Here is a 13,796-nt window from a genome sequence, read left to right as displayed (position 1 = left end):
ATTAGGGTTTTGACAGGAAGTAGCCACACAACAAATCATGTTTCACAGATTGGGTAGTGACACGCCCTAAATGACAGTACCTGTGGAATTTACCTGCTACCTATAAGAGGGGGCACCCTTGAGCCATATGTCCCACAAATATACAACATGAATACTGAATTACTGGGTAATAATGAACTATGTTACATATGCAGTACTATCTATGCATGTTTAATTGACATGGCAGGGAATGTATTGGCAGACCATGTGCATGCAGTGCAGCTCAAGACTCCACATGTCATATCAAATAGAGACGCAGTCGATATTACAACAAATGATCCAGCACTTGTGAAAACATTCCAGGGTTTTAATAGTCTCATCTGTTTCTGATTTGTCCGCCTTTCTCTGCAGAGAGGACGGACACGTATTTATAACAAGTCTCAGCTCAAAAGTGGGGCATTCTTAATGAACTAATAACAAAGTCATCAGTTATAAAGTCTATTTATTTTGTGCCGCAGTTAAATCCTTCCATCATTAAATGGTCCGCAAAGAAGAACTCAGCAAAAAGGGCAGTGAAATCAGTGCCTCTGGGTTTCTAGGCTTTAATTGAATCCTTAATTTTGGGTCCAACCCAGGGCATCTCAAAGTGAGCTCTCTAAACTCCACCAATTTCACATTTGGCTTTCCAAATTGATCAAAGCGCAGGCAGAGGAAAGATGTTTTTACATTCTACCCTCCCCTTTGCATTGTAAAATGGCATGTCAATCATGTTTCATAAGCTACAAGTAATATCATATGGGGTTTTCTATTGAAGAACCTCAAGTTCATTAATTTGCCTCAATATAGCACTAATAAAGCAAAACAAAAACTCCTTAAAGGGATAGCTTAGGTGTTTTTTTGTTTTTTTTAAAGTGCTGATGAATATACATTATGTAAAGTTAGTGTGTAACATGTTGCAGACTGAGCCATGGGACATGATTTATTGTTTTAAAGTGAAGGGGACAGCAGAAAAAAATGTGGGAGTTCTGTTTATTATATGTAACTATGCAGAAGAACCTCTTAAACCCCCTTTCCTAAAAAAAACCCAACAACTAACAAACAAACCATGAATTCTACCTTTAATACCTGTAAATTAAAATTCACCTTTAATTTTTAATCTCAGGGAGCTCTAAACCACTAGCTCTTAGAATGATATAGTCACTAAGGAGATGTGCCCCAGACTGTTTTCCAGAAATGTGAAGAAACTAAAGGTGAAGCGTGGTAATGTCATCTCCTCATCCTGTGAGATCTCTCTCAGAGTATGTTGAGTGTTTACTTTGTTAGTGACCTGCATGCAAGTGGATGCCATTTAGTTCTTACATTAGTTATGGACTGGGGCATGTGAAATAGTGGCTAAACAGCCTCATATGGCCGACATGTGTGGCAGCTGGGGAACTTTTAGGCACAGCTCAGCTTTGTGTTTGCTCTCAGTAAAAGCCTTGGCTCTTGGTGCATACTATTCACTCTAGATTTGAGCACAGATCTGCAGATGTTTACCCCTGAAGGTAACATTGGTGTAAAACAGTTGCAGTTAGATGTTTTTATCAACTCTGTCAGGCAGATACATTCAGGCTATTAGGTGCAATTGCCACTTGTGTGCCAGTTTTCCATTAATATGTGTTGGACCTCTGCTTTCACAGTGTCTGAAATCTCAGAGTCTGTCAGTGCTGCAGACATAACCATGGTGAGTAACAGATTTTCCTCTGCAACTGTCATGACAACAATCTCTCTCTCTGGGCTTCCCTGCTCTTCACACACAAGATGGCAGCCTCCATAAAGCAAGGTCCTTGCTTAAAGTACACATATACGACTTATTCTAAGACAATAAACACCCACAATTTATATTTGGGGATAAAGGGATAATAAAACTTATACTTTACATACTTATATATATTTAATATCACACTTGACCTTTAATAGTGGTGACCTTTGTAGTATGGATGATGTTGTGATAGCCTGTAACTGGCTTGTGATGTTATCCAGACCAGTGCAGGTAGAGGATGAGCTCACCAGCTCAGATGAAAACAAGCTCTGAGGATTAGTTTGGCTCTTGCTAAAATAACCCACAGCTATTTTGGGGCGAAAGGCTGCAGTGCACCACACCACAGAGAGTCAGGACTACACAAACAGTACAGTATGAGTCTGTTCAGACAAGTAATACTATCTCAAGTCTGTCTTTATTCATGCTGTCTTGTGGCCGAGTGCGTTCTTTGATGATAATCAGAGTTTGCGTTGCAGTAAACATATCTGTTCATTCACTTTAGAGCTCAGTTCACTGAGTGATTCATTTGACTCATTATCTGAATTGGGACAGTTGGCAAACTTTTCCTCGCCAGTCAGGAGCCGAAAGCTACTGTTACACTGAAGCGCTCTGCTGCCCTAGCTTTGGCTAGTGTCTAGTTTCAAACATTTTAAACTCAGCTAAGAAAAATTGGCTGCCTTATGTGTAGGTGCACAGCCATGCAATGAAATGAACACACTTCTAGTCTAACTGTAATACCGTGAGAAACAGCAACTCTGTGTGTGAATATCCTGTTTTTCTGACACCCAGAAGTTTAACATCTCAGTCGTCCCATTAATAATGAATATTACTCGTTGGTGTTGCAATGAGAGAGATCGGTGACGAGCAGTATTTTCAATATTTCCATATGTCTGCAACAACTCGCTTCATTGGATAGCCCCTCGAATAAAACCAGTGAGTGAAGCCGAGCGCCTGGTTTTTAGTCTCTGTTTTGCAGGAATAAACCAGGGAGCTCTGGCAGTTTTACTGTTGTTTCACAGACTGCAATTGACTGACTGGACTATTCTCTGTACTGCCCCTACACTTTCCGGTATTATAGCTCCGTTTCGTCCATCGTTGTAAGCTTCCCACAATGACAGAGAAAATGAACGCAAAGTATGGACGAAAGGCTCCATCCGTCTCCGTCTTTTGCGGCAGACCCCCAAAATAGCGAGGCCATAGACTCAGTATTCCCATCCCAAAAAACACTGAACACATCATACCACAGTAGTTGTGTGGGGAAAGAAAATCAACAAGCTCATGGCATATCTTAAATAATAGTTTATAATTTGTTTTTGTATTTTTGGAGATAATCTAAAGCAGTGCTTCTCAATCCTAGTCCTCGGGCCCCACTGCCGTGCATGTTTTAGATGTTTCCCTGCTCCAACACACCTGATTCAAATAGTCAGCTCATCAACAAGCTCTGCAAAAGCCTGGTAACAACCCGTTTATTTTAATCAGGTGTGTTAGAACATGGGAACATCTAAAACATGCAGGGCAGTGAGTCCTCAGGACCAGGATTGAGACACACTAATCTCAAGGCCCCCATCATATGTCCTGACCCCTAGTTTGGCAACTGCTGCAATGTGTGATGAAAGAGGTGACATCACATTATTAAACAGACATGTATCTTTTTGGCCATTTTTGTCTACAATTAAAGTAGAATGGTGAAATGTGGAACCAGGGACAATGAGTTTGTTTTTTTAACCATTGCTGCAGAGAGCTCTGAAAACAGTGTGGCTGACTGTTATTGGTGTCAGCATAGCATCATAGCACCTAAGTTCAAGGCGATAATGAAATAGTGGAGCAAGTTAACATAATAAGACCTGTTTGTCATGCAGGTGGCTAGTGATACAGTTGTTGGTGAGCCATCTGAGGTCACAGTCCTGGAAGATGACGTCCTGTCTGGAACCATTTCAGAGGTGACACCAGGAAATTACATCACTGTTCTGGATGAGAACACTATTGTGTCTGCTCTTCCTGTCCTGATCTCCAGTGCACCAGAAGCAGATAGTGAGTGTTAATCTTCAGCACAAACACACACTCATCCTTGCACTTATCCCTACTCCTTCTATTTGTTCTATATGTTTGTTCCTTTTTATAACCCACATTCACTTTGTACATGGATTTCAAGAGCACACACACTAATATAAAAACTACTTAATATATGCTGTTCCAATATGTGTGAGGGAAGATGTATGGGATGGCATGTTACTGTTCTGTCTGATTCACCAGAGAAATCTGTGGAGTCTGGGAAATGTCTAATTTCTATCAGGGGAAATGAGCAGTGTATTTTTCCAGGCATTCAGGAGGAAGGTCTGTTGATGGAGGACACTGTGCAGATGCCAGCTGTAGAGAACCCCCCACCACTACAGGAGCTCCCTACTCAACTTCCCTCCGCTGTGCTGGTGGAAGACGTCACATTGCCTGTGCTGTCAGTGGACACTGAGGCCTCCGGAGAGCTGGAGGAACTGCTGCAGCCAACTACAGCCACAGAAGAAGATGTGGATGTGTCTCTTGAGGAGACTGCTGCAGAGGACATACTGATAACAGAGGATGTTGCTGTGGCCGGAGATGCCACGTCTGAAGCTGATTTAAAGACAGTGGTAAAAGAGCCTACTTCCACACTGGTCAATCTGGAAGACCTTCTTGCTTCTGTTTTTGTAAATGAGGTGCCAGAGGAGCAAGAGAGATCCACAACTGCAACTGAAACCAAAGAAGAAGGCTTGCCTGCTTTAGTTCCGCCTCCTGAGGCTGCAGATGTATTGAGTGAAATATTAGAACCAGAGTCTACAGAAACTGGTCTGCATCCTGTTGATGAAGACCCTGAAGATGTAGCCAAAAATGTGGTGTTTGGTGATTCTGAACCATCTGAGACTGGGAAAGAATCTGAATTTACAACAACAGAGGGTCGAGAGGTGATGGAAGACCCAGAAACACCTGAAGCCCCAGTTGTGAAGAAAGAGACCTTGGGGGCTCCTACGATCTCAATAGAAGATCTTACAGAAGATGAAGTCTTACAAGTGAACAAGGGTGAATCAGAACCACCAGTGACATATTCTTTGAGCCCCACCCAACCAACTGGCCTGTCCCCAGAGAGGGAGTCGCCCTTCACACGTATCTCTGATGTTGGCCCTGCTTCTGAGGGGCAACCTTCACTGGTGGAGGTAAAATAATTATATGTACACACAACCAAGTTTAGAAAGATATTAGAAAACAAATACCAGATCGGATGAGCTTTTGTGTAAGGACATACAGTATGTGCTCTACAGCTATGGTTTCCCACTTTAGGATATAATCTTTTTTGGGCAAATATATAGGCACAAAGTGGCCTGTGTTTCACAGTTTTTTCAGTTCTGTGTTTTTTTATTTGTTCACATTTCTGCTTTGCAGTTTGCAGTCACGGTTCCTTAATAGAAACAAAATATGAAACAGAAACAAAATAATTTCAAAAAGGAGAAAAGAGAATTAATTCAATTGTCAGTCAAATAAACAAAGCTTGATAGTGATAGCTTTCATATGATTGGCTGCTCCTGTGTATTTTCCCAGCATCATACATGGTAAGAGGAGGTTCATCTGTCTTTCATTGGTCCCATTGTGGTGATAACTGTCGAAAATCACAGCAACAATTGATTTTGTAACCTCAGACTTTTGTATGTTTCCCTCTGATTTGAATCAAAACACATATGGACTGGGGCTAGTGACTTTACCACCACATGGCCCCATATTGACCATAGATTAACCTATTTCATCTCTGACCTCATTAACTCTCTATTTATCTGGACATTGGAATTAGAGAACCTGAACAATTTTTAGTGTGAAATTACCATTCAAATGATATGCAACCTGGATAATAGAAGTCAAAAAGATAAAATTAGGAATAGGAGTAATGATAAATGACACGTCTTTCATCATTCAACATAAACTTCAAGGATAAGGCCGCTGAATTCCTAAATAAAAATGATTGAATTTTGTGTCAGTTTGAATATTGAGAAAGAAAAACACCTCCATAATAAGCATTTTTGTGCCCTGATCTGAAAACCTTTTCACTCTTTCATACCCAAGGTCCAGACCATTGAAGGCTTGGATGATGTCACCAATGGAGATCAAGGCTATGATGTGGTTCATCATGGTTACGGTTTGATTAACCACACAGAGGAGGGCAGCACTGGGTTTCCATTTGGCGTGGCACACGGCACTGACCAGGCCAGTATCGCCATGCCTGCGAATCCTGGACGAGCACTGATGGTGTTCTTCAGTCTGAGGGTGACCAACATGGTCTTCTCTGATGATCTCTTCAACAAGAGCTCCCCAGAGTACAAAGCTTTGGAACAACGTTTTTTAGAGCTGGTAAACCTTTTGCAACTCCTCACAGCTGTTGTTGTCCCACACTTGTGGGAAGAAAAAAAAAAAATGTAATTACAATTTAAAATTTTTTTCACAGCTTGTGCCCTACCTGCAGTCCAACCTGAGTCACTTTGAGAATCTGGAGATCCTGAACTTCAGGAATGGAAGCATTGTGGTGAACAGTCGGATGAAGTTTGGGAAACCTGTGGCTCGTGGTGTCACCACTACAGTCTATTTGATCCTGGAAGACTTCTGCAACACCGCCTACCAGACCATGAACCTGGCCATCGATAAATACTCTCTGGATGTTGAGTCAGGTAAACGATGTACACTGGTTGACTTATATCATCATTGATTGATTGATTCATTCATTCATTCAATCAATATGGGAGTTTTCAAACAAATCAAATCAATTGGTTGACAAAAACACAAGGTTTAAAATTTAGATTTCAGACGAATGCATACAAATACAATAGAGGGAAGTTAGGTTGATAAACAATATGATAATAACATCCAACAGTAGAATTTTAATAGAACAAAAACTGAGAGAGATAATAAGTAAAAAGGTCAAAAGTCAAACGTTTGCCTTACAGTGATTACATATCCAAGAAATGGTGCCTGTAGTCTTCATAGTATGCAGTTGTCTGTGGAAAGAATGTGTTTAATTATTGTACAGTCATTTAGCTGTTATATATAGCTCATATGATATTTTCTTTGCCGTTTTCTTCACATCCTCATGTGGCATTTCATACTCTTGTGTATTTGAGTACATCAGTATGATTATAATTGGCCATTCATGATACCAGACTCATGCTTATGTTTACAATCATGGCTGAGGTGTCATAAACTGTCTGAGTCTCACCAAAGCACACTCTGTATAGGGTGACATAGGTCCTCTTATCTAACTCAAAGTCTTTTCATAATGTTACCTCATATGAAACTTGGACTATGTTGATATTTTTTGGAGATAGAAAAGTGGAAGGCATGTATTTTAACACTCTCCTGTTTTGCTGACATCCAGGTGACCAGGCTGATCCCTGTAAGTTCCAGGCGTGTAATGAGTATGCAGAGTGTCAGGTAAACAAGTGGTCGGGGGAGGCGGAGTGTGTCTGTAATGCTGGCTACTTCAGCGTGGATGGGCTGCCCTGTCAGAGTATCTGTGAGCTGGAGACTGACTTCTGCCTCAATGACGGCAAATGTGACATCATCCCTGGCCAGGGAGCCATCTGCAGGTGGGTGGGGATTAGGGGGAAGTAATTTGCGTGTGTGTGCGGGAAAGAGTGTCTGAGATTTGCAGGTTTGTGAGGCCAGTGCTCCATCACCTAATCCAAAACAGATTTGTCAGTTGTCACCGCCGTTTGTGTAGGAGGCCTGAGTCGCAGGTTCTAGTTTTTAAAGTTGATTTCTTTTGCACTAGATGTTTATCACGAGGAAATGAGAGGCATGTTTTCAAAAAAGACCCTTTGAAAGTAACAGTATGTGACATTATTTACCTTATACCTTACCTTATACCTTAACAACAACTTCAAAATGATGTTTATGAGTCATTGGCATGTAAAAGGGAGACTGGAGCCTCCCTCAGCACCTGGACCTCGGTGTGGATTTGATGAGTAGACTGTCAACTGAAAATGCCAGAATCAGGCCCAGCAAGTTCAAGAGTTATATTGAAATGACGTCAGTAAAAAGACTTAAAAGTGATGAAAAATTGTGTGTTTACACATTTGTAACCATGGTTCTCTGAGATATTTCTCCACCCTTACATATTTGATGTGTACTGAGTGAAGAGAAGTCTCGATGTGATAGAGAATTGGTTTCAGCATGGAGTCCAGCTAAATCTATGTACATAGCATTGCTTCAGATTTGGCTCCACAAACGTGTACTTAGCCTAGTACATTTTTAATTCAAAACTATTTAATTTAATAAATATATACAATTACCTTGTCTGCTGACACCAGAAACTAGCAAAGGATTCATGCTCCTTAACAATATTACGCTCTTCAGTTTTGGATATTTTGATGTAGAAATGTTACATATTATGTATTTAAATGGAAACAACATTGGATTCAACATTTGACTTAAGCTTCTGAAGCTTCTCTCTTTCCATCCATCCATCCATCATGGCTTCTCTCCATGTCAATTACTTCACATTCTTGAAGTGATTAAAGTGAATAGATTAAAATAATAGATACAGTCTGTTGAGCTATATTTTTTTATGACCTGGTGATTTTGTTCCATTTCAAATCTTTAGCATTTAGCAAAATTGTGTGTACGGAGTATGATGGCGCAACTCGTTTTCAACATCTGTAATTAGCTTTAACAATTTCTAAGAATCATTCACAAAAACAGACTGTGTTGTTTGTTTTGGTCAGTGACAGCAACACGTCCTCTGGCTCCGCTGTGGCTGTTGTGTGTGGTTAGCTTTCACTGGAATGAGCATGAACAGACACACAAGAGATTGTGTGTGCCAAGATGAGTGTGAACCTTTGATTCACACCCTGCACCACATCATAAAGCATTAACGCAAGCTCCAGATGCTGTTGGATAGTTGTTTATTTCTCACTGTCCAGCTAAAAGTAATGTATTGTTCCATGGAGACAGAAAACAAACATTTGCTTGAAAACATGGCATTCTAATGATTTATGACACATACAGAATGCAATAATTAATCTGTATTTAACTATGTCAACATAAAATACATTATTTAGTAAGTATAAAAGACAAAAGAACAGTGATGACTGAGTGAGATTTTGATTGCTTGTCTTTTATTGTCTGTTAATTGAAGGCACCCAGTTTGTCACAACACAACACAAATTTCAATCTTCTCTTAAGGTGCCGTGTCGGAGAGAACTGGTGGTACAGAGGAGAACACTGTGAGGAGTACGTATCTGAGCCACTGGTGGTTGGCATAGCAGTCGCCTCTGTAGCTGGCTTCCTGTTGGTGGCGTCTGGTGTGATCTTTTTCCTGGCCAGGACATTACGGGATCAGTATGACAAAGATGAGACGGAGGACCCCATAAGGTGAAGAATGGCAGCCGATAAAAACAATCCAAGAAATAATCTAGGATGAGTGTCACATATAATCCATATCAGGTTTGGTTTCATGATTACAAGGTACCAAAGTCTAGTTTTAAAAGATTCTGTATAATTCAACATAATGGATGGATTTAAAAATACATTTATATGCGGTTATAATCTCTATATAATCTATATGCAGTAAACCTTCACCAGAGAGTTTAAAAAGTTGAACAGTGAATGATGGACTAACCAGTGAGAATTTTTTCAGCCTGCAAAAGCTATTAACTCTCCTCCTGTGTATAAACACAACCTTTTTCCAGTTTGATAGAGAGCAGAAGCTTTTTTTTGAAGACTTTCTCTGGATTCGTACGTAAACAGCTTTGTATCAAAGGAGTCTGGTTATTTTCTTGAAGGTTCAGAAAAAATTGAGACATCTAGGGACTGTATCCTCAGTCAGAGAGCCAAACTTATCCACCGCACCATTCTTTACTGCCCTTACCTCACATTAAGGTGGCCAACGCTCTCGCTCTGTCTTGGTGTCTTTTACCTCATCTGCTCTCTTCACTTTTTCTCTATTATGCAGACACACACACAAGGTATCTATTAGAAATGCTTGTGTGTGTGTTGACCATTAACTGAGCTGATCTTAGCTGTGTCTCAATCCAGGGTCTGGATCCTCCCAAGTGTGGATTTGTCGTCTGGACGTTGTCAAAATGTGTCGTGACGTGGGCTGTCCCGATTGACACATGAATTGTTAAGTTATTCTCATGTGGTTTTTGAAGGATACATCCTTCAAAAATCCTTTGCGCGCCAGAGACAGAGCATTTTTTTTGTAAACCTTTTTTACAACAAAACAAGAACAGGCTTGGTGAAGCCTGGATAATTGTAAACCAAACACAATTGCAAAAAAATTAATAAATAAATGAAATAAACTCTAAATTAATAACAATAGTGTTTTATTTTTGTGCAAATTCTATCTGTTGTTCAAATCACAAATCTGCGTGTATATAAGTTATAATTGTAAATCAAATTTCAGGTTAGTAACATTTAAAGGAAATGAATGTACTTGTCCATGTTTGTCTCAGTCTGAGAGACATCACATATTACATAAAATATTTAAAACACAATAATAACTGGAGGGTCCATCAAAACTAATAAATAGTCAAAAAACTAATAACACTGGTACAACACAAGACTAAAAAAATACTACTGTTAGACTACAAAAATGAAATATATATATATATCAGCTGTAAGTCTTTGAGAGGCAGAAGAACTGTGATTCCGGACTTTGAACTGTGGAGGGCAGCATTTAACCTCTTGGCGTTCAGCCTGTCGGAATTTATTAGGAGAAGAAGAAGGGGAACCTGTGAGTTGTGTTGTCTAGACTGTCTCATTTCACACAGTGCATGACTCCTGTCTCCTCCTGAGTGCACAGACGACAGTCATCTCCTCTTTTGGCTGTGCACTTGGGAGGATCCAGCCCTAAGACACAGCTCTGGTGTTGATCTATTTCCACAAGGCCGTTTAAATACTAAACACAAAGAGGCTTTTAAATAGTCTGGACACTGACTCGGATGTAAATATGGAAGCTGAAGGCTTAAAGCTGCACTTCGTAACTTTTGGTGATTTTTTTTTATTGTAGCATGATTGTAAAGATCGAAACAAAATCTAAACACCACCAGCTGATCTGCTCAATTAGTGTTTTGTGACCTAATTTGACAATGGTTTGAATAGACGTGTTTTTCTATTTCAAACTTATGCACTACAGTTTAAACACAGTGTTACTGTCACCACTCTCTACACTGGCACTAAATTCTCTGTGTACTGTTTTGCAGGGAAGCAGAGAGTCTCCCGTCTCTGGAGAGGGCAACCAAGTACAATCCGATGTATGAGAGTGAGGTCACCACAGGCTATAGCCACTACTACCGCCGCTATCCTGAGTTTCCACACTACAGCAGTGCCAGCGCTGAGGCCTCCACAGACTTCAGCAGTGAGGAGATACGACACATCTATGAAAACAGTGAACTGACCAAGGAGGTACGTGTGTGGGCTGCTGGACCCTGGTTGGCTTAGCAGAGACACCTTGGCTACATTAACAGGGCTTTTTTAAATAATTATTATTTACTGAAGTGTGGAACAATTGCCATTCATATATGCTGAAAAGTAAGAATTATTATCATTTACAGTCCTGATATATTCTCCATATATACAGGTTAAAAAAACTGTTTAATCAGGTGTTTCTAACTTTGAAATATGATCACGGAAAAATCTGGTTACTAAGTCTTAAGATTTACACACTCAGAAGACACTAAAGCTCTGTTTTGGGAAACTGTGTGAGAGGATAATTGTTTTTGGAATTCTGAAATGCAAAAAGTGAAAATTGTCTTGCTTAAGACAAATTGATTGCCAGGTGTAATAGTAACCCATGGTAAGGCACATCTCTTTCCCTTCCCACATCCACGTTTTATGTGAAAATGATCAGAGCTGCAGACACTTAAAGCTGCAATAGCCTTTTTCCACCAACTGCTTTGGTATTCTTGAAATCATTTTGTATAATGTCTTGTTTGGTTTGAGTCTCTGCCTGTTCGTTTTACTCTTTATCTGCCCATGATGTACTGATGTAATGGTCCCTCCTGACTGATATCATGTGTTTCTGCAGGAAATCCAAGACAGGATACGCATCATTGAGCTCTACGCGAAGGACCGGCAGTTTGCAGACTTTGTACGGCAGCATCAAGTGTAAGTGCCTCTCTTGTTTTCCCCCAATGTACACCACAGTGAGATAAACAGTCCAGGCAGGATGTTAAAAAGGAGTTTGAGATATGGTAGGTTGAAAAGATCAGACTGAGAAAAATAGGATTAGTTTATTAGTAGAGAGCTGGAGGAGATGAGTGGGTCAAGCCATGCCAAATCAGTGGGAGGCAGATTCATCATTATTAAAATCTTCACCAGCAAAGCACAAAGCTGATACAGTGAGACAGAAACAATTACGACACACAGACATTCCTTTGTCTGCCAACAGTTTGGCATTAGCAGTGTGTTGATGTGTGTGTAATGGCTGTGATGGTATTTAAATGGGATCTGGCTTTGGGGCTGCCTCTTGTCTGTGCAATGGAGATCTTTCATGCCAGAAAAATCCTGAGTTAAAATGCAGGTGCTTGTTTGTGCAGTAAGTAGAATCAGAGATTTCCCCGGAGAGATAAAACTCTAATATGTCTGTATCTGCATCTGCTGCAGTGTCTTGGATACCTGCAGAGAGAACTCCTCTGCACAAAGTTGAACCTCTGCTGTGAACAAGGTATTTCCTCTTTCTTCATAATCTGTGGTGTAGGTTTCTAGTTGTAGTCACAGTAGAGTCCAAGAGTTAAGAAACACAAAGGAGTGACTAGTGACTTGTAAAACAGTTGCTAAATACACCAGACTCATCTGTTAAATATTGAGATTTTAGACATTTCCCTGGTAAATGTTGGAGATTAACCTGGGTTTTAGGATTGTTAGGTCTTTTTAACTGATGTACAGTTCGGCACTGTTCGGCTTGATTCTTGTGGGACGTCTCTTCCTGTGAAAGCACTCTGACCAAAGTCATCATCACGCATAGTACCTACTAAACTAACTTAGCAGGTGCTAAAAAAATGACCTGGTACCACGTGCCGTGCCAAGGCGAGGCAAGTCGAGCCAGTGGAAACACGCCATAGAACTTGGACTCGAGCATTGACCACATTCAGACTCGAAAGGTGGAGACTCAGATTTCATAATTGATGAAGAGTGTTTTTTTCTGTTTGTTATTTTTTTTTTATATGCCCAAATAATTTGTCATTAGATATTGATAGCATTGGTAATGCCATAGCATTATTCAATGTTGTGCAGGGAAGATTCACATGTCCAACTAGAAAGTGTGCTTATTGTTTGTTCCTGCAATTGACATGCAGTTCACGGCAACACTCCATGTTTGTTAGTATGTCAGTTACTTAACTGTAAGAGCAAAACACTGGAGCCCAACTGGCAAAAGCCTTGAAGACTTAGATTTGAACATTGAGAAAATGGGGACTCAAATTGGACTCGAACACTGATGGTAGCCCAACTGTGGCCTTCAAATAGTTAATGTAAATCTGACTATATAAAACTACATGAAAAGGGTGAAGAAATAATTAATGCTACTATCATTAACACCTCACTCAATAGCCAGCTTTTAAGTATAAGCACCCGTGAGTTTATTATTTTACCAAGTTTTAAAATGTGTTGCACTAGGACCCAGGATTTACGCCTAGTAAATGTGACAATACATTTAAAGAAACACTTTGACATTTTTCGGAAAATGTGCTGATCCAAGTTGCATCGATAATGTCTGGATGACAACTTTGTAGTTGAAGCCAGTTGGCGTTTAGGTTAGCTTAGCATACAGGCTGGAAACAAGTGTAAAAAGCTAGCATTTGTCCAAAGTCCACAACATCTGCTGACCAGCAACCATAATGCTCTGTAATGAATTTGTTATATAGCCTTTGTCAAAGCTTAAAATAGAAGTGGGAAAATATGGATATAAATTTTGCAGATGTTAATATACAGAGTTACGTTATTGGCCTGGAGTTGTTGGCGTACAACCACAGGACACTCCAGGAAGTGACCGGTCAAGCCAAGG

At 40.2% G+C, this 13,796-nt stretch overlaps 1 protein-coding gene across 2 annotated transcripts in view; it reads left to right on the top strand.

Annotated features, from left to right (window-relative positions):
* Positions 1 to 13,796, top strand: part of impg2a (interphotoreceptor matrix proteoglycan 2a) — a 28,162-nt gene that overhangs the window by 11,957 nt on the left and 2,409 nt on the right. For both annotated transcript variants that reach the window (XM_058654758.1, XM_058654759.1), the window contains 10 exons: positions 1,659 to 1,702; positions 3,640 to 3,811; positions 4,100 to 4,965; positions 5,864 to 6,148; positions 6,243 to 6,462; positions 7,167 to 7,377; positions 8,975 to 9,163; positions 10,996 to 11,197; positions 11,820 to 11,899; positions 12,398 to 12,458. In XM_058654758.1, the coding sequence (XP_058510741.1) occupies positions 1,659 to 1,702; positions 3,640 to 3,811; positions 4,100 to 4,965; positions 5,864 to 6,148; positions 6,243 to 6,462; positions 7,167 to 7,377; positions 8,975 to 9,163; positions 10,996 to 11,197; positions 11,820 to 11,899; positions 12,398 to 12,440 (2,312 nt within the window). In that variant the 3' untranslated portion in view covers positions 12,441 to 12,458. The remainder of the gene's footprint in view (positions 1 to 1,658; positions 1,703 to 3,639; positions 3,812 to 4,099; positions 4,966 to 5,863; positions 6,149 to 6,242; positions 6,463 to 7,166; positions 7,378 to 8,974; positions 9,164 to 10,995; positions 11,198 to 11,819; positions 11,900 to 12,397; positions 12,459 to 13,796) is intronic.

Source organism: Solea solea, chromosome 2, assembly GCF_958295425.1.
Source record: "Solea solea chromosome 2, fSolSol10.1, whole genome shotgun sequence".
NCBI lineage: Eukaryota > Metazoa > Chordata > Actinopteri > Pleuronectiformes > Soleidae > Solea > Solea solea.
This window is presented reverse-complemented; position numbering and strand designations above follow the sequence as displayed.